We start from the raw sequence: 24,797 nt of genomic DNA, 5'->3' as shown, positions 1-24,797 counted from the left end.
TGGAAGTGGGCAGGAGCCGCGCAGGGAAACCGAAGGGAAAAAAGGATCTAAGCAGCCAAAAGAGCATTTGGTGGATCTCTAGCGCTGAACCATGACAATCCAGTCGACATTTTTCTAAGAGAGGAGGGAAGGTGCCCGAAAAGAGCCTGGCAATCAGCGTCGATGCGCGCAGCCAAAAATGACGACAGTGGGACGGTGATTTTCTTCCTCCAGCTCGTCATTTTTTACAGTCATATGCTTGGATGCAATTCATCTCCTATGTGTGCAGATCACAAAGAAAGGACTGGAAACCGACTCATCTCAAACACAGCCGCAAGTGCGCACAGAGACGTTTCACCCTGGAAAACGTTTCCAGCGAATAATTACGCAGAGATATTGGTGTTTAATGGCGCACTGAGGGATTTTGAACTTTCGCATGAAAACTTACTCTGTGAGTACACTTTTGAACAGGTCGATAATAGCCCCAACCTTCACGGGCGATGAGTAATCCACGACGCAGCAACTGATAAACCTGTAAAACCTGGACTGCGACTGGCGCGTTTGGATACCTTATCCTGTGCGTCGCTTATAAGGCTTCATATGGCTTCTATCTTCGGGGTTCGTAAAGTACTCGCACGTTGTTGATATTTCATGGCTGTAGAGTGTAGCAACAGTAGTGTGTGGCGAAAGAGGACGATGCAAGACTAACTGGGGCGAAGACAGCGCACTTTTATCGCCTTATTTCCAAACAGGAGACATTGCGCACGGGCATTAACGACTGCAGCAACTACAACCCAGACTTTTTTTTTTTTTCATTTCATCGAATCCTTTGTTATTTCTTTCGCTGCTGTCATCGTAGTATGTCTGCACTTCGAAAGAAATTTGGGGACGATTATCAGGTAGTGACCACCTCATCTAGCGGGTCTGGATTCAATCAACCTCCCCCAGAGAAAAAGAAGAAGAGGCAGCGGTTCGTGGACAAAAACGGGCGATGTAACGTCCAGCATGGGAACCTGGGTGGTGAAACCAGCAGATACCTCTCAGACTTATTTACGACACTAGTAGATTTGAAATGGCGCTGGAATCTATTTATTTTCATCCTCACCTACACAGTCGCTTGGCTCTTCATGGCCTCTATGTGGTGGTTCATCGCGTACATCAGAGGAGACCTCAACAAAGCTCACAATGACAAGTACACTCCATGTGTGGCCAATGTCTATAACTTTCCCTCAGCCTTTCTCTTCTTCATAGAGACAGAGGCCACTATAGGATATGGCTACAGATACATCACAGACAAATGCCCCGAGGGGATCATTCTCTTTCTTTTCCAGTCGATCCTCGGATCGATCGTCGATGCCTTTTTGATCGGGTGCATGTTTATCAAGATGTCTCAGCCCAAGAAAAGGGCCGAGACTTTGATGTTCAGTGAACATGCGGCGATTTCTATGCGAGATGGGAAACTAACTCTCATGTTCAGGGTGGGCAACCTGCGTAACAGCCATATGGTCTCTGCACAGATCCGCTGCAAATTGCTGAAAGTAAGTGATGCTACTTTTAGTGGAGATGCATTCTGTCTTTTTGTTTTATCCCAGTGGTTTATCATGGCCCACTTCAACATTTTTTTTTTAAGGAAACTGATACAGTAAGGCCTACACACTGACATTTAAGCCTACTCCTAACTGTGCACAAAGCTATGAGGCATTAGACAAAACAACATCCTCATCTCAAAATATTCATAATGGATGCAAAAAAAAAAAAAAAAATCCATCACCTTTCCTAAGCTATAGCAACACATGCAAATTACATATGACCACATCAATATGTCCCCTGTCAGACCTTGCTAAGAACATCTTGTTTATTTTCTCATTTCTGAAATTGTGTTGAATGACAAAGTGGCAGTGTGTTAAAACTTGGTGTAAATGTGCTGCTGTCCCTCATCAGGAGAACACCTATCGACTTCCCTGCTGTTCACCTCCTGGCCTCACTAAAGTCTATAAGTAAAACTATAACAACCTTTTCTTAGCAATGCTCTACAATGCAAATCCATATCCACCAATCATCATGGTAATATATAGGAATGCAGTGATAGTATATGAGATTAAATGAAAAGTTTAAGGTAAGTATTAACTCAATAAGTTTGAACAAAGACATAGTGCAACCACACCCACATCAGTAACTTATCAAAACCGTCATATAGACAAATAAACATTTTACCTGTTTGTAGTTTCAGTGTCCTGACACAGCAGGGGAGTATGAGGCAGATGAACCCAATAGTACCAAGAAATTTGAACCAACTGGTTTGAGTCAGTTGTCTCAAACAAGATACATTTTAACACTCAGTGGCACATCAAGTCACATGCTGAGATGCGTATTCTTTCAGTGTGGATGCCTCTTTAGACATAATGTAGGAAAATTATAGTCATTTTTCCTGATAGCCTGATGATTGGTTACTCTGGCTGCACATAAAATGCGCAAAAGCTTACACAAAGGTCTTTGAAAAGCTGTAGATGAGTCTGTCTTTATCCATTCCTTTCCCCCACCAAACATCTCTTTCTGTCTGTTTCTGTACGCTTCCATAGTCTCGCCAGACGCCCGAAGGCGAGTTTCTTCCGCTGGATCAGTTGGAGTTGGACGTGGGTTTCAGTACCGGGGCAGACCAGCTCTTTCTCGTCTCACCACTCACGATCTGCCATGTGATTGACACCAAAAGCCCCTTCTACGACCTCTCCCAGAGGTCCATGCAAACAGAGCAGTTTGAAATTGTGGTGATACTAGAAGGAATAGTAGAGACTACAGGTGAGTACCCACAGATGCATTTTTATAGGCCTGCTCTGGTCAACAACAAAAAAAGAGAGTCTATAGCAGTATACAGTAGCTGAAGATGTTGTAATGTCTTTTGAGGTGTTTGTCTATGGTCTCTTTCTGCAACAAATCTTATGAATAATAGCGGGCTTTCATAGGTGTTAATAGCTGACATCCAAATGGACTCACTATCGACCTCTTGATTGCATTTCATTGATTTTTATTTCTGTGGCAACTAAAGAGTTACTTATAATAGCAGTGGTTAGCCTTTATAAATCATAGATTATTGATTTTCTGTTGCAGGTATTAAGTAAAAGAATTTTTAATCTATGCGTTAAAACGCTTTCTGGGTTTGGGGAAGCAGAGCCAAGCTACCTATGAACACTTTCAAACTCCATCAGGTCAGTGTTAGGCTATACACACTTTCTTTTTCTCATTTGAGACAAATTCCTTTCCTCCGTCTTTGTGCCCGAACAGCACTTACTTCACGGCTGCTATTTCTCAGAGGGGATAATAATTTGCTTTCTAAGGTCCCTTAGGAATTAGGGAATTCCATTTCCACGAGATGAGTAACGCCCTGAGTAAAATTGTCCACTGTGGTCATTTTGAATTCGACCATTTATTTGACAAAGCTGATATAGCGGTGTGGGGAGAGCTCCTTCAGTGTTACAGAGTGAACAGAGGAGCAGTTGTAATATGACGGTTCAGAGAAAACAGCATATGGAGATGTGACAGGGAGGCTCACAGGCTGACACTGCAGACGGCAATTAGCAAAGATATTCAGCTCCTAGCAGATAGTTTTGATAGTCATATTTTTGCAGTTTCATTAAAGTCTCTTTGCAGCTGAGATGTATCTGACATATGATTCTTCACTACAAGACCATTGTAATTGCAATATGCAGTTAATTAACCTGAACTTGCCTGATGCTGTGTACTGCTTGCTTTGTTTTTAAATTATGAATATATTTAGCGTAGTGATGAGATTTAATTATCATTGATACATTGGCAGATATTTATAGTACAACAGTGACTGTCACAGGAGCATGTGTCATCATATTGTCCTCATATATAATAGTCACCATCTCAGTCTTAATTAAAGGGATTTGGCTTCATTCTTTGGGACTGTTATGTTTACACTTCACACACATTTCTGCATTAAGGAGCGGTTGTGGTTAGTCGGTGGAAAGGCTGATGAAGAAACAATCTATGGTTAAAAATTGATGTACAGTGAAAGTCTAAATCCTCAGACGCTTTCATTTCTGGCCAATGTAACTCTGTTTCCATGGCAACCTCTCCTTGAGTATTCAGGATTGCAGCACTGCACCTAAACTTAGGTTTTTTTATTCCTATGGTATAGGAATCATAACACAATTTCAGTAATAAACCGGACAAACATGCGATGCCAAACATGAAATGAGATTGCTGTGCTGATAGCATCACCTGGTAGTGAGGAGGATCTCCTCTGAAATATGAAAAGCCCACAGAGGCGTTACTGTACCATGAAGCGCTCGCCAGAACAGGTGATACAGCAGAGAAAGAATAAGATGAAATATTTATGAGGCTCTGTTTTTAGTAGTGAACAAGCTGCCCAACTCGTCAGATCTGTCTTTTTTGTTATGTGTGGAAAAACCACTGTCTGGAACACGAGTTAAAATACTCTTCAGTGCAGATTAAAGCCTCGCATTCCCTGGTTTTTTGGATTTCTTACTAGATGATAACAGACACAACAGTGTACCCTTTTTGACATAGTAACCTTTTGTTCCCCTACATCACACAAAAATATTTTGGACTCAGATTCTCTTTACACACAGGAGAAATCGGAGCACGTAGGAGCACAGGATTGTTCCATTTTGCAGTAACCTCTGACAACCTCTACATTGTATAAAAAAGCTGTGAGCTATTCATCATTCCTTTTGAATAGGAGCCGAAGATGTTTTTGATCAGCACCTCAGCATGATGCACTTTCCAAATGAGACATGTAGGACGTCTGGTAGCAGCATATTTTCTTCTGGAGCGATGCCAGTTGTGGCTTTGTCGTATTGAGTTGGTTTACTAACACGGCAGCAGAAAGATGTTGCGCTGCTGACAATGAATCGGCTTTACATCGTGTTGCAATTAATGTACTGTACATGCTGTCGGACTGCTTACCCTGAATAAAACTGGCATGCTGTGTGGAGGGAAAAAAAAAGCACAGACGAGAAGCCCGTAGTAAGTTTTGGATGAGTTAACGGCACTAACAGGGATGATGTCTGACACAATAACAGTCAATACAAACAACACAAACCACATCCCTCCCCAACATGTAGTTTTATAGTGACTGCTATGTCAGGAGCTACAGAGCAAAGTATGCATGCATAAGGCTCTGTGTGTGTGTGTGTGTGTGTGTGTGTGTGTGTGTGTGTGTGTGTGTGTGTGTGTGTGTGTGTGTGAGAGCGCTTCATCCTCACACCAACACCAAGCTGATTTACTTCTGCATTATTTGTGCACTGCATGACAGGTGCTTGGACAACAAAACAGGAATTGAATAGTGCTAAAGTCAATATTGGTTGTGTGTGTATAGTGCTAATTCCAATAAATAATACATTCATGTCATCCAATAAATTCTAATGTTTTGCAAAAAAACAAAAAGTACCTGTTAGATTTTATAGTTGACTATAAGCTTATTAATTCTGACAGACTCCGCAGTGCAGCAACATCAACTTAGATGTGATATGCTGGAGTCTGCAGGACAAACTAATCACACTTACTGTTCTGATGTCTCAATATTGATTCATTGAATTATTATATGCATATTATATGAATCTTGGAGCAACCCCATCTCCTAGAAGCTGTGTTTATGTAGTAGGGATGCAACTAAGGGTTATATTAATTATTGATTGATGTGCTGATTATATTCTTGATTAATAATTTAATACAAACCTCTAGTACAAAATGATAAAACATTGCAAAATGTAAAATGCGCATCACAGTTTCTCAGTGCCCATGATGATGTCTTCAGATAACGCCTGTTTAGTTTAACTAACTGTTCAGAAGCCAAAGATGTTCGCGGAGTCATAATGTAAAACACAGAAAAGCAGTAAATCAATGGAAGAGGAGGAACTACTAAATGTTTGGAATTTTTGCTTAAAAAATTACTAATATAATAGTATCTGCTCTTGCAACCAAAGCCTGATAAAACTTTGTTAAGGTTATGTTTCGTAAAACTCTCAGCACTCAGTTTGAGCTGCATGGTGACTCCTTCACTTGTATTCCTCAAAAGCTCTTGGCTAAGGTTAGGGAAAGATTGTGGCCTTGGTTTAACACAGAACAAGACAAAAATGACTTGATGCACAAGACATGAAATGTTTACTTCACTATTTTCAATCTTTTCTTAACTATAACCAAAGTGCCTCCATTGCCTGGGTGTCTACGTGTCAAGTCCTGTGCTTTGTATGCTCACCATCCACCCTGATGACCTCCCTGTCTTCAGTTGCATTTATATATTACTAAATTAGTTCCCCAATCATATGTGTGGTGACAAACATAAGTCCTGGCTGGAGGGGAATGGAGCCCAGATTTAGAAGAGCTGTGGGAAGGTGGTCAGGGTGGATGGTGAGTGTACAAAGCCCAGGCCCTAGACTCCAGGGACTGGGGTTCACGTCCCATATGTGGTTAGGTTTTTGGCAATGAAAGGTTAAACTTAGGGAAAGATTGTGTTTAGTCACTCCAGACTTTTTCTTTAATAATAAACCAAGACCACAATATCTCTCTAACCTCAAACAAGTGCTGCCTAAACATGAACATAACCATCAATGTGGGGCGGGTCAGCTCACCCTGTTTTCATTCTAATAGGTCCATACAGTTTTGTGACATCATGTGATTTCCACTGAAAACAGCTACAGTATTTGTAAAAGGGCTTTAGTTTAAAAAGTAGTAGTAGTTTACTGTGCAGCAGGTTTTCATTTTAGATATTAAGTGTTTATCTTGCATGTGTGAAAAATAATAGGAAAACAAATCATATAATTATATAATGACATATTAATGGCATTGCAGGGTCATTTTCACCGTTCCACTACAGAGCTGACGACGATGACCTAACTTTGACTCATCAGCTGATTCAGAGCTACTACATGCAGTCTTAAAATACATCAGGAGTTTAGATAAGTGTCCCATTAACACCAGTAATGCTGTTCAACACTACAAAGGCTTAAATCCCAAGCCAGAGGCAATCTGTTCATTAGTGGAGCTGATTCTTGAGAACCCAAAATAAACTGTAGCTGCTGGTAACAGACGTTTAGGTTCCTCGATCCAGCCACAAAACTAATCAGCGCATTGCAACTAAATTCATTTCATGATTTTCGGTGTTGAACCTGCACAGGATGCAGTCACACCACAACACTCCTGCGTGACTGCTGCATTCATGGAGTTTAAGACCTTGCCGTTTTCAGATCAGAGACATAATAACTAACAAAAGATAAACAAGCTGAAGATTTATTTCATGGGGAACTCATTTTCATTACGGAACAGAAAGAAGTCTGTCGGCACATTAGTCAACCCTGAAATTTTGTATAATGCTTTAGGTCTAATATGGTGGCAAAACACAGTGTTAAGATCTCTACAAGCTTTGCAAAGTGTTTTTAAATTCACTCATCAGCTATGAAAAGCAGTGATTCATGAGGATAAACTGTATCATGAGCATAAACCTTTTTTTCTTTCTGAGATTGACGTGACTTTCATGCAAATGAGTGCGATCATTACACTTGCCGTGAAATTCATAAAATGCCGCAAATATATTTACAAATGTTTTTTTGGCAATGTGACCGGGGTTTTTAGGATTCATAGGCGTAAAGTTTACTCCATGATAAACTCCGCCAGCTTAGTATTCATTGAGATGGTTGTGTTTGAGTTTCAGTTAGACTTGATTTCATTCTTCAGGTGATACAACAGACAATTGGAACTGCACGAAAACACTCTCTGCTTAGTGAACTAACTAATGTTTGTAAATGATCTTCCACTGAATTGTGTGTTTGACATGAAACGCTGTGTCGCATTTCATCTCTTGATTTGGTTCTGAGGCAAATGATGGCAAAAAAAAAAAAAAAAAATTCAAAAGACACTCCTCTTCTTCTCTTTGATAAAGTTGTACGTTGATTTTGATTGTTTTCAGAGACGTCTGCCAGGCCCCCTCTTTTTCATACTGCTACAATGCTTCCCTATGATTCACTGTTAGAGAATGAAGAAACAGAATATCCCAGTTATCCGCTCTTTTTAAAATGAGTGTGGGGGTGGCAGGGGTTGGTTGCATATAGACTGGATCTACTGATAATGAGTGTATTAATACAGTATTGACTGGAGTGTATGATGAATTGCCTGCCTATATGCTTCAACATTTGAAACTGTGCCTGAAACCCTATCTTTTAATTGAAGTCTGTGTTTGGATCTGTTTCAGGAACAAAAAGAAGCTAAAAGTATAATGACTGAATTCATGCACATAGGTGGATCTTCAATATTTATGATTAGATATATTAATTATTAATAAAAAGGCACTAAAGAGACTCTTGCCACCATAAAAAAGTAATTACCTGATCTGTGTAGTGGAAAAATAATTTTGTTATATAATACTCATATAATCATCATAGCTTCAATTAAGTTATTGTTGTGCAACAAATACAAATAAAGCGTATATTTAGAAAATGAAAATGGGTAATAATTGCTTTGATGCAGACTGTCTAGTAGTAAAGCCAGCCAGCATAATTAATTGGAAACATCTATTGCCACTGATTAGCAGAGCAGCCAATGTCATGGCCCGATCTGTGTTTTATCATCACCAGCAGTAATTGAAATGAAAATGGAGAGCTTTCTGTTGCGCTGGAGGCCTAATAGTTTCAATCACAGGAGTAAGAGGCCGTAGCCCCGGAAGGTCTGGGGTTGCGTGACGTCAGGAGCTTCAGAGCTTAGGTAAACACCGGCACAAGCGAAATGAGCCTGGTGTGACAGACTGTGCCGTCCTCTGGAGAAACTGACCATAATTCATTCTGAGTCATTACACCGAAAGCGAGTCCTCTCTTCCCAGTGTCGTGCTCCCTGGCACAGCCCCGCGGGTCAAAGGGTTAAAGCGGGTTCAGTGGGGAAGTTAACACTGCAGATCAGGTGAGAGCAGGAGTTTCCAATTAAATCTAATGTGCTCAGGGTGAGAACTCAGGAGAGAAGTGTCTGCCCGTGCTGAGCTCCACCTGTGAGCCGAGGTGATAAGACGCATGTTGGATAGCTTATAGCTCTCTTGTTAAAATGTATTTCACGCTTTTGGTTCACTTGTCTTTATTAGCAATACATTTTCCAATGACCTACTCTGAATATTCCAGCTCAACAATGCTGGCAGTGTTTGCAGCGTCACGAAAAGGTGTAGAGATACATAAAATCTGTATCTGAATACAATGAGATAATGATATACTTCCCTGGTAATGTTTAGTTGACGGCATAGATGGTGTGGTCCTGCTACTTAAGGTAGCTGCACTTTTTTACTTCTATACATTTCAGTGGTGAATGTAGTACTTTTTATTCAACTACAGTAGTGTGGAGCTGTACTTAATAGTTACTTTGCAGATGAAGATATTACGTACAAACAATATGGTGGTGTTATAAAACAATGCATCGTAAAACAGAAAATAAACAAGTTAAATTAGCTTCAGCTTTACTTTAACTTTAAGTACTATTACTTCTGCAATAGTGTATTTTTATATCATAGTGTTTTTTAAAATACTGAATAAATTTGTAAGATTAAAAACAGCATTAATAGATTAGACTTGAAATAATTATAGAGGCTTGATGAAAAATCATTAAAATCTATATAATCCAGTGCAGTCTGCAGTATTACAATTGCCCTGCAATAAATACCAACTTTGTGACTCATAATGTTCTATTCTGAGACAGGCTCTCAGAGTGTTGGTTCTTTTGAGTCTATGTTATGGTGTACTGGATTGTAGCAGATTGTATTCTGTACATATGGGCTATAGTTGAAATATAATTAATTTCATTACAACAATAATAAAAATGTAAACTTCAAAATCACCATAGGGACGAGTCAACACCCCACAGAGTCTAAAAATGAACTGAGGTGTATAAGCTTCACAAAGGTTTGTTGCAAGGCTGTTGGATATGATTAAATTAGATTAAGGGTGTTCAGTATAATTTGTCCACCTCCTGTATATTGACGACTACTGTACAATGACTCATTATGCCCTGCGCAAAGGCAACCTGGTTTAGCCTACATGTTGCATCAAAAAAGACTGAAATTCGCACTACTAATACTACGTAAACAAACAAGAGTATTCCAGGAACATGTGTGAGATTTACCTCCTATGTCTTCTGTACATATACAATAATTGCATTGGGGATGGACTCCACATAATGGGCATCGCAGAGAACCAGCTATGACATCCTGGATTCATTATCCCTTTTTAGATGAACTGTGCTGGGCTCCCGAGGGGGAGCACGGTAATTGTGTCTTTAGGGATTTGTCAAGTCCCTGTTGGATGGCAATAAATCACTGGTAGACGAGGTGTGGTGGCAGACCTCGGATGAACTCGCTCTGTGACGAAAGTAGGCAGAAATGCATTCGGCAACAATGCCTCAGTCTCCTTGTCGTGCTACGAAGAGTTAGAAATAATTGACTAGGTCTCCGTTGTTTTTATCTCAGAAGATGTGCGTGCTGTGTTGTTGTGAGAAGGACGCTTTCTTTTTTAGTGATTAACAACACAAACTGGAGACCTCGACATTAACCCCTGTCTTGATGGAGGATGGGGCAAAGTGTTACATGGCCATAATGAGAGATAATATTGTGGCTCTACTTGTTCGGGGTGACGGTTGTGAAAAAGGTTGTGTTGCACTTGAAGTGTTGGTCAGTGGCAGCATTGATCGGCGGAGTTTTGACCATCCCTGAAGTGCAGGTGAATCAATCCTGCAGCCTGAACACAGATCCACATGAACATGCTGTTTCTCAAAGCTCGCCTTCAAGCGGGACCCTCCTCTGGGATGTCTCCTTCTATTTTTATCAATCAGACATGCTTGAGTTTACTGGAATAATCTGCTCGCTAGCTCAAGTGACAAGACTTGAAACAACAATTGAGACTTTGTCTTAACAGGAGTGCACTCCTTTTTGTTAGCATCCAATCCAACCTTTCAGTTATAACTCCTCTCTTCATGTTCTTCATGATTTAAGTAGATTTAATAGCTGAAATCAATATGTGATTATAGCTTTCACTCATCCAGTCTGTTTTATAGAAAGAAAATAATTTTCTGATCATTTCTGCTCTCAATTTATAATGAAGAGAAAATCATTCACAGCCCCAGCTGGTGTGAGCATATTCCCAGCGTGTTTTTTCCTATTTGACCAATAGTGGTTGTTTGGCCTAAAGGAAATCCATCGATTGCCGTTTTGCTTAACTGGCTCCCTTTACAGCAGTATTCAGCATCGCCTTCACTTGGTAATGTGTGCTCTTCTGGCTGTGTTAATGGCCTACAGCCATATGTTCCTCTAGCCTGCCTGACACCCCACCTTGTGTGGAGATGGTTGGCAGCCCCTGTTCCTATTCCCTTCCCTTCCTTCCCTTTCCAGCAGCCTCCACACTCAAGCAATTGCCTCAGCATCCAGGCTCTCCCCTCCCCCACAGCAGTGCACTTCCCCTGCTTTCTCCCTCCATCAGCTTCCTCCTTGTTCTCATTGCTCGGCCGCTGCTGCTGTATGGGTGGAATAAAACCTCGGAGCTGCAAACAACTAGAAGCCACCTTCACTAATGGATCACACACCAAAACAGTATTTAGCTGAGGGAGGGGGGGTGGTGGTGGTGGGGGGCACACACGACTTATTTTCATCTTTGAAAAGTCAAACTGTGAAAAACAGGTCATTGAATGCTTCTGGATTTTTCTACCACTTGATGGTGGTCACCATAGAAACAGATAATCAGACAGGACTTGTGGCCACAACAGCAGTATCTGTATCAAAATTAGATTTTTTATTCTATTATAAGAACAGTTTGTTCTATCCTTTGTAACATGTTATTGAAAAGAATAACAAGTCAGCTGTGAAAAGCCAAACTACTCAGAACTATATTACTCAGACTTGTGAACTGAACTTTCCTCTCTTCAGTAACTTAGACACACAGCTCAGCATCCTAATATTCTCCTCTTCTTAGCTTTCCATTACCTTATTCAGCACAGCAGCTGAAAATGTTGTAACGCAGATCCTACAAGAAGACAAAGAGAAATTCTGCCCCCTGTTTTTTCAAAAAGAATAACAGGATAACTGTCAAATGAATCGTTGTTCCTCACAGTCCAGCTGTGCAGTAAAGACATTTTGTGGCTCACCTTGGCCACAGCGAACGCTCCGACAAATGAGAGCAAGTGCTTGGATAAAAGGGTGAATCTTGGACGGTGTTGTGTGGTGGCGCCCTGTGCGTGTGCAACGTCCAGATTCTCATGCTTGTTTTTGCTCGCATTTTTCTCATACATAACACTTGAGCTGTTTCCACAGCCGTGATAGACTGTCAGGGGACTTTGCCGACAGCACTGCACTGGTGAGTGAGTTTGTGTGTGTGTGTGTGTGTGTGTGTGTGTGTGTGTGTGTGTGTGTGCACGTGTGTGTGTGTGTGTGTGTGTGTGTGACCATTTGAGTGACTGAGTGAAAGGGAAAGCCAGACAGACAGAGAAAGAGAGAGAGAGAGAGAGAAAGAGAGAGAGAGAGATAGATGGGAAGGTTATTTGTGATTTTGTCACTAAATAGGGGCTTGCGAAGAACTCTTTTACGCCCACCTTCCTTTTTCAGTGACTCGCATTGTGAAGAGTTCATATAGAGAAGTCATTTGAATAAACATTCATTTTCACATAGCTGTCAATTTTGAGTGTCATGCGCTTGGTGCCTGTGGGTTGTTGAATCATATAATAGCAGTGATTTATTTTATTCAAAAATCTAGATTGAGCCTCTGCCTAGATGATTTGACAGAGCTGCAATAAATAGATCTCTGCTCTCAGGTCTGCCCCTTGACTTTACTCTGTCCTCAGTGTGTCAAGTGCAGATCTGCAGCTGAGAATATGACAGACCGGCGCCAAACGGATATGATCCTCCCGGCTTCTACAACCTGGATATGCTTCTTTTAGACCACTGAGCCTGTGAATACCACTTAGGTTTTTTTTCAGCTACTATCAAGAAACACTGGCAGACTGCCTTCGAGTTTACAGTGCTTTTCTATTCCAGCCACCAAAGAACCCATTTTATCTTCACTGTCACTCCGCTGACTCTGCGGCTGCTTCACTTTGTGAGACCAGAGAGGCAGCCAGCTCTGTGTTATCAAGGAAAAGTGCATTTATTTAGAGTCTCAAGTGGAGATGGCTTTTGGGCATCTAAATCTCAAAGTTTATTCTTGACACAACTTCCTGCCTTTTTGCTTCTTTCGTAGTCTATAATGGAATCAGTTTGGAGTATGTGAAGTATTGCATATACTGTACAGAGCAGATGGAGCACCTGTAATCTCTACAGCTCAGTGTTATATAGTCACTTCCTCAGTTTTTAAAATTCCATTTGAGTCATTTCTGGAGATTTTACTTAAAAACATGGTTGATGGCAGAAAAATCTCAGCGCGTAACACAAGTACAAACATCGAGGCAGAAAATGTTTTTTCTCTGATTTTCTACGTTCTTTTCCCCCTGAAATTTACCTTTAATGATATGCATTTTTTTTTTTTTTTTTTTACATCTCTTTGGAATTTGTGGATTCAGCAGAGGATTATTCTAATGCCTCTCCTGCTGTCGCATGCTGTAGATATTGCATATGAGAGCAGTAAACTGCCTGGTGAACTCCAGCGATGAAGGACTTCAGAGAGGATTTCACACTCTTGCAGGATTAAGATATACTGTACATTGGCCAGTCAGAAAACATCACATATCCCTCAGCCTGTATACTGTATACATCCTTTTATGAAACATAGGATGGAGATGTAGTGGAACAGCTCTTACAATTTGATATGTGTTATTTGCTTCATGTGTTGAAAAATATTTTGCTTGTAATTTTATTGTCTTTACACATATTTATTATTTTCATATGCTACATTTAAATTTTTCGTTGATAAACAGGATGTTTACTATATATATATATATATATATATATTTTTTTTTTTTTTTGGAAAATACTTCAAAACTTTGTTGTGCAACAAGTCCAATGCAATATAGATGCTGAGGTGAAATGAGAAACCGAAATGCTTCTGCTGATCTGAAACCATGAAAATTGGAGAGATGCAATTTTTAAAAGATGGTGAGAATGTGACAGAAATGTAGAGTTTAATATTCTTAACAGTAAAATCGAAAAGTCAGACCATCAGCTGGACCTTTTACAAATTAAGATGTTGCTTAGCCTATGTGTTATAGCACATTTTACCTTAATACTTTAATACTAATAAAAGTACTTTCTGTTACTTAAAGCAGTACTAATGGATTTTTAGGGGCAGAGGAACAAGCTGTAAACACAACATTACATATCACCTCATAAATTTGATATGGTGGACATATTAGCAAACAGTTGGCTAATTGGATCAGCAGCAGCCACAGAGCAACATTAGCATTTATTCAAAGTTGTGTTTCTGGCCACCTGGCAAATGGCACGCCACTATTCACTCTCCTTTTAGCTATTTTAGACATTTGGCTTTTTAGCTGCCAAATGCTCCACTTTGTCTTTCTGGTGTTTGGTGAGGAGCAAATAGCGTATAGTGGGTTTATCAGCTAGGTAATGACGACAACTGTGATATTTAAAAAATTAAATGATAATATCGTGATGGGAGATATGGGATGAGAGATCTTTGTGGATATTTTGTTTATCAATTCATCTGGTTACCCTTTTCACTATCCATTAAGTGTCATTTTTCTTTTTGTACAGTTATTGTTTCAGACTCTCTATAGCAATAATATCTTAATCATGAATTCTTTTGGTCATGGTAATTGTGTATAATTGTGATGAGAGCTGGTGAGACTGAACCAAAAGTAATTTGTATGTGTCTCATGTCAAGCGCTTCTATCACATTACACATAGTCATTTTTATTAATTTTTGATATTAAAGTATTGATTAGTGCAGCTGTGCGGCTTTCACTGGCCTCACATGCTGATAAGACTGCTAGCACAAGAGACAGTGTGGTAGCTTAATAATTTCCAAAATCATTATCTGTACAAAGAGTTTCTTTGTTGTACAACTGGTGAGAAATACATGGTACCATAAGTTGATATATAACACACAGCAGTGCATTTATTTGTCCACAAAACATATGTAATATTGGTAAATCAACCAGAACACTGCTGATTCTGTAACAGGGGTGTTACTAAATCTCTCACTGTACGGCACTTTACTGTGAAAGGGCATTCCATTGTGGATTTGAGATGTATCGGTATTGGCTTCTACCGAGTCACAGAGGGGAAGAGATAACCATTTACTGAAATTAGAAGTGTAATTGATCCTCAGAGTTACAAATTTCTCTCCTAATGGGCTGAATGAGGAATTGTCTCTTCACCGACTCCAGTGATCTTTTTCCCTCCTGGTTTCTTCTGCCCCCCTCTTTCCCCTAACAGGGCTAATGTTTGTTTAACTGTATTTTTTTATTGCTCATGAGTGAAGGACAGAATGAATCTGCTTATGTGCTGACTCGCTTTTATTTTGATGATTTCAGTTACTTTCCCCACTACTTTTGGCCTATAAATTGCCAGCTAATAGTAAAAAAAAGAAAAGAAAAGCCCACCACAACATTTCGGAGCCTAAGTGATGTAGTTGAATCTTAATACTTAGACACCAGCTGTTTTTCTAGTCTTTTGTTTGAAAAAAATGTTTTAAATATGCATATGTATTCTTATACTATCCTTTCTGAATTGAAAACCCAGGATCTTCAAATACTGGGATTTCTTTTTTTTTTCTCAACTGAGATTGTCTCCAAAGGGGTTGAGCATATTTGCGTATGTTAAATTTAAATACAGCCAGTGGATTAAGATCTTTAATCTTTAATCTAAAGCTTTAAATAACCTGAAAATAGGAAGAAAACACCTTGTTTTTCTTGGTTCTTTAAATGTTGACATTTTCTAAATCTCAGGCCATGTGAATTCCTATGTTAATTGGCCGTTACACTGGATTGCTTTAGATGCTGTATGGCCAGGTTTAGGGCATCCTCGTGGTCAAGTTGTTGCAAATCAATACAGTGTAATTACAATTCTGCGTCCTTTGTCACACCTTGTATCTCTCTATCAAATAAAGGCAAAAACACCATAAAAAATCTTTTGTGAAAACATATAATCAGGAGTACCTAGCATAGGATGTAAAAGGTGTGTACAAAAATAGTCTCATGAGCTCGCATGGTTTCACTTTTTGCTACATGTTAACTGATGTTATAAACAGCTCTAACCGGCTGTGACAACAGCGCACACCACATCGGAGGTGTTTCTTTCTCTCTGCTGTGATGCTCTTCAGTTGCTTGTTCCCAGCAGCAAACAGCAGCAGAGAGAGGGACAGGATTATAATGGGTTTCTTTCCCATCCTGCTGTATGTGTGTTTATGACACAATGCTCATATGGTACGAAGGTGGCACAGATATAAAACAGAAATATACTGTAAGAGTGATAGATGACAGAGGAAGGAGAAGGACAGTTGCTCTGTGCTTTATTAAAGATGACATTTGTAATATAAGTGCCGGCCTTCACTGATGATAAGTCACCAAAATATATGATTTACCCACTGCACCAAAACAAAGGCATTTTGAGATGAGGTTTTGTGTGGATGGATGATTTGACCCTGTCCTCAATGGAAAATCCATTTTGAGCAGTTTGAATGCTTTTCTTTTCTCTGTTTTCCCCCTGTCGTGATCTAAGAGAGAGACTTTTGTCCTGTGTTGTCACTGTTACTTTTGCCCAAACTCAGCAGTGAAAAGGTTTATGGCTGTTGCATGCGCACATTCCTACAGTTTTGTTTCCATAGAAACACTGAGTCCCGGGCAGGCGTGTATTTTAGAGTTACATAAGGCTTTACCAGTGATACGAAATACACTCAGATATGAGTATTCTCATTTGACTGGATTCCTATTTTAAGGCATAATAATACACAGTAACTGCAGAAAATGTAAAAAATCAGGGTTTATTTATTTTTTTATATTGGTGCTATTTTTGGCTGTTTACTCTCTTATGTGATCTTTGTCGAACATATCCCTCTACATGCCATCACAAACTGAACCGTGTTATGGTCTCACTGAAATTGGAGGAGCACAGTTCATTAGCATTGCTGTGTCTGTTATACTGTGTGCCATATGAATGTGGGTGTTGCAGAACAGCTGGTCTTTAGCAACACAGTTGTATCTATATGATGCAACCAGGTCTATAATTATGCAATGGCTCAGGCACCAATCCTTGATCAGTGTATGAGAATTAAATGTATATTAATGACCATTATTAAGGTCTAGTGCCATGTTAATTTTGGAAGAAAGGTACAGTTGGTTAGACCGTCCACATCAGAGAGATTTGTTTTGGGGATTTTGGGGTGGGTGGCTCCAGAGGAACAGGAACAGGGAACAGGTTGAACAGGGATTCAGCCCTAGGCCTGCAGGGTTCATGGGTTTCTAGAGACAGAGGTCTTACAGTAACTCCTACACCATCTGCACGAACAATAGAGCATTATTAATAGATATAAGATGAAGCTATTTGGGTCTTGTGTATTACTGTAGCAACCTTTTGCCTCAGGCACAATTTCACTTCACTTGTTCAAACCTTTTTTCTTATCATGCACCAGTAAAGTTGCTATTGATGTTTTAGCCCTGTATACACAGTATGGATGTCTAGTTAGCATCGCAGCATTGACTGTACTATTCAATAAAGCAGGTACTGCTGACTGCTGGTAGTGATTAAGTAGCTGTTATGAAACCTAAACACAGAGCTTTTTACACCACAGCGTTCTCAGAATCAGTATACATACGCCTGTTCTTGATCAAATGGCGACTGCGCTTTGGCTGGAGGCAGTTAACAGGCTCACAATACAATAAGATTTCCATTCACACTTAACTCTCAATCGCTTTGGCCTTAAAGTTCTCATTAGTTTTGCCCACTTTATTCACTGCTGCACTGCACACTTCCATGTGCCTAAAGGCTCCGGGCCTCTGAAGCAATAGTGCAGAAGTAATGCTTTGAATACCCCAAACGCACTTGATGTTCAGTCTCTTGCACATCTGCGATTGTGTTCAGAGCTGTTATCAGTGAATTATTTTATGACCTTGGGAATCAGGCGGAATCACAGATGCCTCTAGTTTTTGACGATGACATCCTCGCAATCAGCAGTGGTGTCTCACTGTGAATGAGCGCTTTGGACCGAACTGTCGCTGCCAGAACAATATTAAGCTGGTAATTAAAACATGTGATAATAACCTACTGCAGTCCCTGATTTCCTAATGGATTTCAACAAGCCTTAACATGAGTACCCCCAGCTATTCCTCTATGCTAAAAGGGGCTTTTTGGGCTGATATAACCAATTTAGTGTTTTGTCTCACATGTAAACCTAATTATAGATTTTCTATGCTCACATTCAGTAAGAAATTAAAGTTGTTTTTTCAGCAGAATGTTAACTATGTTGGGATGGACAGGGCTTTGCTGTGAGCAGTGTAGTATGATAAAAAAACAAAAAACATTGATCATTAATTCAAACTTCGTAATTTTGCTAATTGCATTAATTTGTTTGTGAGCACATGAGGGGAGTTTTTAAGCAGGTATTTAATTCAGAGTTCCCTGTGAGGGAAAATTTATTCCAAGTGTATCATAATCTGCTATCTGGTGCCAAACTTGGAGAGCATAGTGCACACACAAACCCAGAATATACTAGATAGGATTTTTTTATTAGGGTGTTGTTTTAATTTGTAATTTCCCAATGACAGAATTTATTGCTTATAAGATAATTGTCACACTCATTTTGGCCTCTCAAGCTGAACAATCTTATGAAACAGACACTTTATGTAACTTTTTGTGTTTTGGATTGAATTGGATTCCTTTTATTGTATAAGAAGGCTCCTAACACAAAAATAGATGTTGGTGTGAGCTAGACCTCCTCAAGTCTTTTCCTGCAGCCATTCTCTGTCTGGGTTTGCCTCTCTAGCAATTTGATTATCTTAATCCTTTATCTTTTGTAGCTACTAGCCAAGCTTAAGGTGTGGACTGAACTGTTAAGTAGCATAAGAGACTATGTGGGGAAGACCTGTTTTATTTTTATTTTTTTTACTAACTAAAATAATTATTCTTTCTCATGTAGACTTACTCTTCCTTTTATTAAATGCATAGAATTGTATGTGTAATTACCTACAGGTGTGTCAGCTTCAACCTTTCTTTTATGCATTAATGTGGATCCTCAGGTAAACAAAGCAGAAATCAAAATACTATGAAAACATTATACTGATGATCCAATTTACTCTGAATATATGGCAAAATGCCCTGGCAGTTATGGCGTGCGCTTCTACAGTAATTTCAGAATGAGCTTTTATTAAAATAATTAGCCATATGTATAAAAAAAACAAAACAAAGTGAATAAATCAGCTATACTTTTAATTATTTTTACTTTTTTAAAATTTTTTATTTCTTATTTTTACTTTTTAATTATTATTTTTCTTACGCTGGAAATTGCTCATCACGTTTGGAAACTAAAAATCAATTAAGCTTTTTATTTAGGCGGCTGGCTCTGTAATACGGTAAGTACTGACTCAATGAGGCCGTGGCAAGAATCCTGGTGAAAAACATATTGTTGATTCTTATGGAACTGTGCCAAGCATATAATTAAATCAGTGTTCTGTTGTTAAACACTAGAGTCATGAAATGTTTCATAGGCTCTACTTTGTTGGGCTGTGGCAAGACAATGACACATAATTTATCATAATTTGTGAAGCCTCAATGTTATTTTTGTGTTTTCTTCTTTCCTCCTCGACAGGGATGACCTGCCAAGCGAGGACGTCTTACACTGAGGACGAGGTTCTGTGGGGACACCGATTCTTCCCGGTTATCTCCTTGGAGGAAGGCTTCTTTAAGGTGGACTACTCTCAGTTCCATGCCACATTCGAGGTGCCCACCCCTCCGTACAGCGTGAAGGAGCAGGAGGAGGCTCTGCTCCTCTCGTCGCCCCTCATGGCTCCGTCCCTGTGCAACAGCGGGGAGAAGAACAGCTCCCTGGACTGCCTGGAGACCCTGGAGGACAATGACAGCACCACCAAGCTGCCCACCAAGCTCCAGAAGATCACAGGGCGGGACGGCCTGCCCAAGAAGCTACTAAGGATGAGCTCCACCACCTCAGAGATGACTTACAGCTTTGGAGACCTGCCCATGAAGCTGCAGCGAATCAGCTCTGTTCCCGGTGTCTCTGATGATAAGCAGGCTGGTAAGGCCTCCAAGATCAGCACAGAGCCCATCAGTAAGTCAGTGGCGGACTTACCTCCCAAGCTGCAGCGACTGGCCGGGGGAGGAGGGGGCAGGATGGACGGACACCTGCCGCCCAAACTCAGAAAGATGAATTCAGATCGCTTTACATAAAGAAGGCAACAAATTTTAACTTATGCCAACCACCTTTATTTCCCTACCTGAAGTCCTTGTACTATTCCTAATTTATTAATGGACAATATTCTTATATAAAAAGAAATGTAGAATATGTGCACAAATACCTTATATAAAGTAGGGTGATGGAATTGAGCACATTTGTCCCTGGATGTAGGTGTACATGCTATGATGAAAGACCTCTGACATTTTTTAGGATGATGTACAATTAGCACAATCTGGCATGTAAGAAACAGCGCATGTAGAACAGAATCTCAATAATTTCTGGCATGACATTTATTGATATCTTATTTTACAAAAACAATTTCATTAGTGAATTTACTGACAGTGAAAAATTGCACAAAGCCATATGATTTACAACGTGGAAAACTTACATTACATGGTTCTAATTTGTGGTGGCGAAAGACATACATTTGTTTTGAGTTGATTGCTTTTGTTGTTTAATGTAAAATTGTGGCAATGTTATGTTGATTGCATGCTCCTCTTATTGACTTAGCTATACAAAGGTAATAGACAAAGATGTTTAGCCTTAACTATATTACCTTGTTTCCATTTTCATGTTTGTTCACAGCTGTATTTTTGGTATTTCATATATAGACTATTTTACCATGTGCGATTTTATGACTTTATTAGTTGATCAAATACCAAATATGTTGCTAGATGATGCGTTTTACATTTGAAAACGCATTATCTGCATCATATGACCTGTCTGAGCTGGGCACAATGCTACACAATTTCACTTGCTTATTAAAGTAACACTTAAGTTGAAAAAGTCAGTACTTGTACTTGATAAGCACAAAGCAATCATTATATAATAACCCTATGATATTAGACAGCATTTATGGGCATTTTGTCTTAAATTAACTGCTTAGGGCAGTAGTTCAGTACTGTGCAATCACTTTGTTTCATTACAAAATCAGTTTAATCCGCAGTAGGCCTGTGTGGTCATATGAGACACTCCATTAGAATTTCAACTTAGGTGTTACTGGTTAGATTTAGAGGTGGGCCTGTAAGGAAATCATAACCTTTGTCTTAAGGGCCCATATTCTCTCTCCTCTGTGATGAAAGCAATAATATTATAATGACTATAATCTTTATATAGCCACAGGGTCTACCACAGCCCTATATTCATTCTGTTTACTGAATCCATGCCATAAAATCTGGTTTTCTCTAAATGCATCAAAGACATTGTATGATACCCAATCTCTTCAGGAATAAAGATCTGACATAACTGTTTAGCATCTTGCTACTTTGACCGGATGTAATGCATGCTTTTCCAGTTCAAAATCAATAAATTGTTATAAATGAGCTTATTACAGGGGGGGTGGTCAAAATGATGGAAGACCAACAACACTCTTACCTCACTGCTGGCCGGTGTGCGGCTGCATCTACCACCACCGCATTGAGTCTGACCATCACCCAAAGCTAAGCATATTCAAATCACTGTGGATAGAACCATTTTTACTGGTCACCTGCAAAGGAATAGTGACACTGTGGGGAATGCGGTTATTTGTTTTCTTGCTGAGAGTTAGAAGAAAAGATCGATACCACTCTCACATCTATACAGTAAATGTGAGGCTGGAGCCAGCAGCCATGTAGTGTGAACAGAGCCAGGCTATTATTTGTTTCATCTGTCTGTTGCATTGATTTGATTAATCTGTTTGTTTTAATCTATACAAACACCAATGTGTGAAGATAACACACCATTGCAGCATATAACCCCCTCTGTAAAATGGCACCACACTTCAGTTTTTATACAGATTTACCAAAAGAGACATGGCCTTGCTAAATAGTGAAATGTAGAGCAGCCAGCACCTCAGGACAGAACCAGTTATGCTAAGCTAAGCTAACTGGATGCTTGCCGTATAGCCACATCGTGTATACTTCCTGTACAGACACAAGAGTGGTATCAGTATTCTCATCTAACTTTCTCTGCAAGGAAGTGAATAAAATGTCAAACTGTTCCTTTAATGCCAAAAACGTGTAAGATCCTTTCTTGGAGCAACAATGCCTCTTACATACCTGACAATTTATTCCCTTATGTATGCATTTAAAGAGCAGAGACAGAAAGCCCTGGTAAACAGGAGGTGCTGGGGGTGATCACTCCAAATTTCAAGGCCGACAGATACTGAACATGTGCTCTGGCAGATAACTAGACCAAAACCCTGTCAAAAGTCTCCGGAGCAAAGATGCAGACGATTGTATCTTTTTAGAGTCAGTGGTACAGTCTGCAGACCTTTTTCAACAACACAAAAGATACAACACTCACCACGGATTGCTCGTGCTATTTTTGTACGTTTATCTCTCCTTATTGACAACACATGCAGGGCTGCAAATTGATGTGATCTATTTCTAAATCTGGACCAAAACTGTGCCAGATAAAGGATCCCACTTCGACACAGAGCCAGTGTCACTGCGAGATGTCTTTTCTTCTGGCGCTTTCATTGTTTTGATCATACCCTGTGTAATCATTGTTGCTGTTCATATTTCACAGTACACTCTCTGTTGCTGTCAAATACGCTGTGTAAATATTAACTGTATTTCAAGAGAGACCTTAAGAAAAGACTGGTGGAGATAAAGTCAGTGCCATGACTGTAGGTGTTGCAGGCAGTGGGCTTAATCTGAATCTCTCAAATAAACATGGGTTGGATCAGAATATCAAAACTGCTGATGGCATTACCCTCTGACTCCCTGGAGACGGGGTGCTAATCCCTTTAGGCCACCTTATAACATCACTTGTTTTACCAGAAAACAATTGCCCTTTATCACCCAAGAGATCGTTGATCCAGATGTCACCTTTTTCTTTTTTGGCTTTTGTTACAGGAGGAGTTGCAGGAGTGAGGTCTCTCCAGCAGGAGCCATTAATGCCTCCTCACAGAAATAGCATTTCAATGCTAAAATAATCGACTCAAGTGTATTTGGAAGATGTGGGAGGACTGTAGTAGGAGGCAAGAGAAGGGTTATTCAGAGTTTAAAATCTTGTTATGCATTCAACAAAAGATTTAATTCTTTTGGAGATGTTTTGATAATTTCCATTATCAGGTTTCTTGACATATAATATCTGACACAGACTCAGCCTGTGGCGAAGGAAACAGCTGCTTGCTTATAACACAATTTTTGCCCTGAAATTGCAGCGTTTTCTATTTCCCTTCCCACTTTCTATTGAATCCAAATGACTCACAAACACATCTTTTTTACTTTCTGAGAAGCAGTTTCCCCCCCAGAAGAAATTTGCAAGTGCAACAGTGAGATGACAATGAGAGCAGAACTTCAGTGAATATTCAGAGTTAAATATGGCACGCTGACAGCTGTTTAAACACTTCTCTCACTTCTCACGCCACATCACCATGTGTCAGTGTCAAGATGGGATGATACATGATGCATCACATATGAAGAATGGGGACGACATAAGACCGAACTCTTGGTGGCTTCGCACTGCATGACACACTGAGAAACAAGACAAATGTCCTCACACTATTCTAATGGTTTGCTTCTGTTTCCCTCTGAATGTCTGCCATTTCAGATGCTACATATGATGATGTCTCATCATGTCATTTTAAAAAGGAAATAACGTGTCTTCTTCCGGGCGGAGGGTGCGACATGGAAAACTCAATTCCCAGCTCTGAAGTGGACGGTTATAAATAAAAAGCTCTAACAATAAATCATAAATACAATATATACTCTGTTATGGCTTGTCGAGGCTTGTAAACTAAGCAGGAGAGATGGGTTGTATTACATCTTCACTTACTATACTGAGTTTTTGCCTTTGATGTGCAGTTTTAAGGTTGAGTTATGGTTATGTTATGCTACGTTATGTTTCCAACTGTTCTGAGCAGCCTCATTTGGAAGCAGGGTGAAGAGCGGGCCCACAGAGAGAGGGCTGAGATGCAATAATTGTTCAGATATGGACGTAATGGTGCCCACTTTCGGACAATCTCTCCTAGAAGTCGTTCATACTGTTAACCTCTTGGTTTTAGAAGTGACTGACGTAGCAAGAGCAAGAGAGCTATAGAGAAAGAATAAATTCAAACCATTCTTTGTTTATCACTTACAAGTAGCTGGACAATAACGGCCAGAGGGGACTGTGTATATCATCCCCAACTGATCGACCATGTGAGAAGCATTTCTGAGTATACTGATAACTATAGTCTTGGTCGTCTTGGTCTTTCAACTTGATATCATATACCCATAAAGTTTTTGGACTTTTTCTCTAGTATATATATTTGATTTAAGGTGAGATATTAGATAGTTTTAACATCTATTGAAATTAAACCATGTGAGAAGTTCAGAGGGGGGGGGGGGGGGGGGATCACTGGAGCTGTTAACAACTAAAGACACCTGTGTGAGTGTGAGCGAGACTACACACTGCTTTATATAAGATGTCAGAGGCCAAAAAGGTTTGAAACCACTGGTTTAATCTTTAACAATGTGTTCTATTGTAAAAGCTAGT

The 24,797-nt window shown here is 39.8% G+C and overlaps 1 protein-coding gene across 1 annotated transcript; it reads left to right on the top strand.

Moving 5' to 3' along the window:
• On the top strand, positions 1-21,583 carry kcnj3a (potassium inwardly rectifying channel subfamily J member 3a). Its single transcript, XM_023401181.1, has 3 exons — positions 1-1,517; positions 2,559-2,775; positions 19,731-21,583. Exons 1-3 carry the CDS (start codon positions 840-842, stop codon positions 20,324-20,326), a joined length of 1,491 nt encoding a protein of 496 aa, XP_023256949.1. The 5' UTR covers positions 1-839; the 3' UTR covers positions 20,327-21,583.
• Positions 21,584-24,797: the final 3,214 nt, after the last annotated feature.

This window comes from Seriola lalandi, unplaced genomic scaffold, assembly GCF_002814215.2.
Source record: "Seriola lalandi dorsalis isolate HSWRI2012SDOR001 ecotype SW California unplaced genomic scaffold, Sedor1 jcf7180002053538, whole genome shotgun sequence".
In the NCBI taxonomy this organism is placed as follows: Eukaryota; Metazoa; Chordata; class Actinopteri; order Carangiformes; family Carangidae; genus Seriola; species Seriola lalandi.
The sequence above is the reverse complement of the archived record's forward strand: the minus strand, read 5'-3'. Positions and strand labels throughout refer to the sequence as shown.

What these genes read in the sequence shown, in the direction of transcription:
- kcnj3a (XM_023401181.1), top strand. Translation starts at nt 840, where the DNA reads ATGTCTGCACTTCGAAAGAAATTTGGGGACGATTATCAGGTAGTGACC. An exon ending in TCCGCTGCAAATTGCTGAAA is followed by an intron (nt 1,518 to 2,558) that starts GTAAGTGATGCT and finishes ACGCTTCCATAG; the next exon opens with TCTCGCCAGACGCCCGAAGG. An exon ending in AGGAATAGTAGAGACTACAG is followed by an intron (nt 2,776 to 19,730) that starts GTGAGTACCCAC and finishes CCTCCTCGACAG; the next exon opens with GGATGACCTGCCAAGCGAGG.